Genomic DNA, 2,500 nt, shown 5'->3' on the forward strand with positions numbered 1-2,500 from the left:
AGACAGAGTGAGACAAATAGACAGACAGGCAGACAGACAAACACACAGAGTGAGACAAACACATACACAGACAGATAGACATACAAACACAGAGTGAGACAGACAGACAAATAGACATGAACTTCCAGTCAAGCATCACTTCCACAGAAGCCAACACACTCCTCACCTCATCCAACGCCACAGGCAATCCGCATCCCTTCTCGCACTTAACAGGTCTCTTAGGATTGTGCTTGCACTCATACAAATGACTCTCCAAGGCGTCCAACCTCACAACAGCATCACACCCCGACTCTGCATTGTCACAGCTGATTGTCAGTCTTCCCAACAAGTTACGAAGTATCCGAGGAGCCGGGACGAGCTCCTGCTGCGTTATCGTGCCCCTGTCGACCGGACAAGACGGCTGCCTTTTCAGCCACTCTGTTATGCAGTCCTCACAGAATGCGTGTTCGCAACGTGACGCCTGTTGGGGCCTCTCGAGCACTCCGCCGCATATCGGACAAATGAGCTCTTCGTCGACGTCTCCCTGAAATCGCTGTAGGTCGTAGCCCATCCTGGAAGGTCGAGACTAGAGGCACACGTCACGCGTAAACTTGTACACGTAGGGTCACGAGATATCTAACGCGCGTTAGGTGGTTGTAACATATGACATTGTGATGTGCGATTGCGAGATCCGAGAAACATATCTGATTGTTAGACTCGTACCCAGTCCTCCTCCTTGCCCACGCTCCACGTGTTTCGGCACGTGCTTTTTGTTCACTCGCCTGGGGGATCTGATTGTGTGTGGTCACATATATCTAACGCGCGTTAGGCAAATTGATTAGCATAAATATACGTATTGATGTGATCTGCGATTGAGGATGACTCTGATGCTTTGACTCGAACTCAAAACGATCCGAGAAACATTGAGTCTGCCTGATTGCGTGTGGTCACACATTTAACGATAGATTGCGATATCTAACGCGCGTTAGGTAAAGTAATTAACATAAATATGTATTGATGTGTTCTGCGATTGAGGATGGCTGTGATGCTTTGACTCGAACTCAAAACGATCCGAGTAACAAGAGAACTCCTGATTGTGTGTCGGCCAATTAGCTTGTGTACTTGTCGCTTTGTTTGTTTACTCAAATTTTTCTCTCTGATTTGACCTCCAATCGTTAAAGTAAGTCGTTTTGTTGGGTTTGCTCTCGAATTATTACTGGCCAGAACGAGTAATGTGCTTTATCTGCTCTCTACGTTGATATTTGGGGTGGAAAGTTGGTTGTATGGATTTGGCTGCAGACACGTGTGTAGACTACAGTCTGTGGTGCACGTTTGGATGGCTTGGATTGTGGTGATGTGTTGTACTACTCTTTGTTGGTCGCCTGGTTTGGTGGGCGTTTCTATGTTTGTTGATTTATAGTGGCAAGTATGCCCTGAGGAGGGGCGTTGGGTTATGTGGACACACACACACATACACGCGCGCGCGCGCGCGCACGCACGCACACACACACACACACACACACACACACACACGATTAACTAGTGTACACTACACATCTTTCATTTATTTGTCATCTTTTTGTTATCTGTTTTTTTGTCAAGCCGTTTCTTCTTATCTGCGTATCTGCTTGCTTGCTGGCCTGCCTGCTTGCCTGTCTGTCCGTCTGTCTGTCTGTCTGTCTGTCTGTCTGTCTGTCTGTCTGTATGTCTGTGTGTCTGTTTCTCTGTCTGTCTCTTTGTCTGTCTCTGTTTGTCTGTCTGTTTCTTTGTCTGCCTTTCTGTCTCTCTGTCTGTTTGTTTGTCTGTCTGTCTGTTTGTCTGTCTGTCTGTCTGTTTGTTTGTCTGTCTGTTTGTTTGTCTGTCTGTCTGTCTGTCTCTGTTTCTTTGTCTGCTTGTCTGTCTGTTTATCTACAACTCTTATTAAGAGTCTAATACAGTTTGTCTGTCTGTACTGTCACCTAATCATGGTGATTTAGATAGATTATGCGATTTTGACATTCAAAGTAAAGTCCATTAGTTAATGACTTTGTTGTTTGCAAGGACTGATTTGTATTTAAAAAATCCTAGCATATGTACAAGTAGAATCTGTATGAGAATAAATTATTGGTCTGTCTGTCTGTCTGTCTGTCTGTCTGTCTGTCTGTTTTATTGTTTTCTACTGATCTTTATTATTACTCCTGGTCTCCATATCTGTTTTTAATCTACTTGTTGATGTAACTTACAGAGTTCCTTCACTATGCCTCGTCTAACAACCAGAGCTGTGATCGGCATAGGATCATTTGTCGGCTTCCTAATTGTTGTCTGGTTAGCAAACACTTCCACAGACCCTTCACACCCACACAAAACAAACTCCAAACCATCCACCTCTCTCCGATGTCACCGGTGGGCAAGATCATTAAAAACTGGTCTGACACCATACATTAGCAACGACAAAACGGTGATCATAACAGGTGCAGCTGGCTTCATCGGATCCCACATCACAAGATATTGTGTCAACAGGTTGAGGATGACTGTCATTGCA

General features: G+C 45.0%; 2 protein-coding genes across 2 annotated transcripts in view; one reads left to right on the forward strand and one right to left on the reverse strand.

Annotated features, from left to right (window-relative positions):
• The window catches only part of LOC134194175 (E3 ubiquitin-protein ligase NRDP1-like), a 3,034-nt gene extending 2,446 nt beyond the window's left edge, over positions 1-588 (reverse strand). Inside the window, exon 1 of the mRNA XM_062663086.1 lies at positions 167-588. Within this exon, the coding sequence (XP_062519070.1) occupies positions 167-550 (384 nt within the window). The 5' untranslated portion in view covers positions 551-588. The remainder of the gene's footprint in view (positions 1-166) is intronic.
• A 400-nt stretch (positions 589-988) lies between these two features.
• The window catches only part of LOC134193829 (uncharacterized UDP-glucose epimerase YtcB-like), a 2,690-nt gene continuing 1,178 nt past the window's right edge, over positions 989-2,500 (forward strand). The window contains exons 1-2 of the mRNA XM_062662673.1: positions 989-1,159; positions 2,204-2,500. The exon at positions 2,204-2,500 is cut by the window's right edge and continues 1,178 nt beyond it. Coding sequence (XP_062518657.1) covers positions 2,216-2,500 — 285 coding nt within the window. The 5' untranslated portion in view covers positions 989-1,159; positions 2,204-2,215. The remainder of the gene's footprint in view (positions 1,160-2,203) is intronic.

Source organism: Corticium candelabrum, chromosome 18 (assembly GCF_963422355.1).
Source record: "Corticium candelabrum chromosome 18, ooCorCand1.1, whole genome shotgun sequence".
Lineage (NCBI taxonomy): Eukaryota > Metazoa > Porifera > Homoscleromorpha > Homosclerophorida > Plakinidae > Corticium > Corticium candelabrum.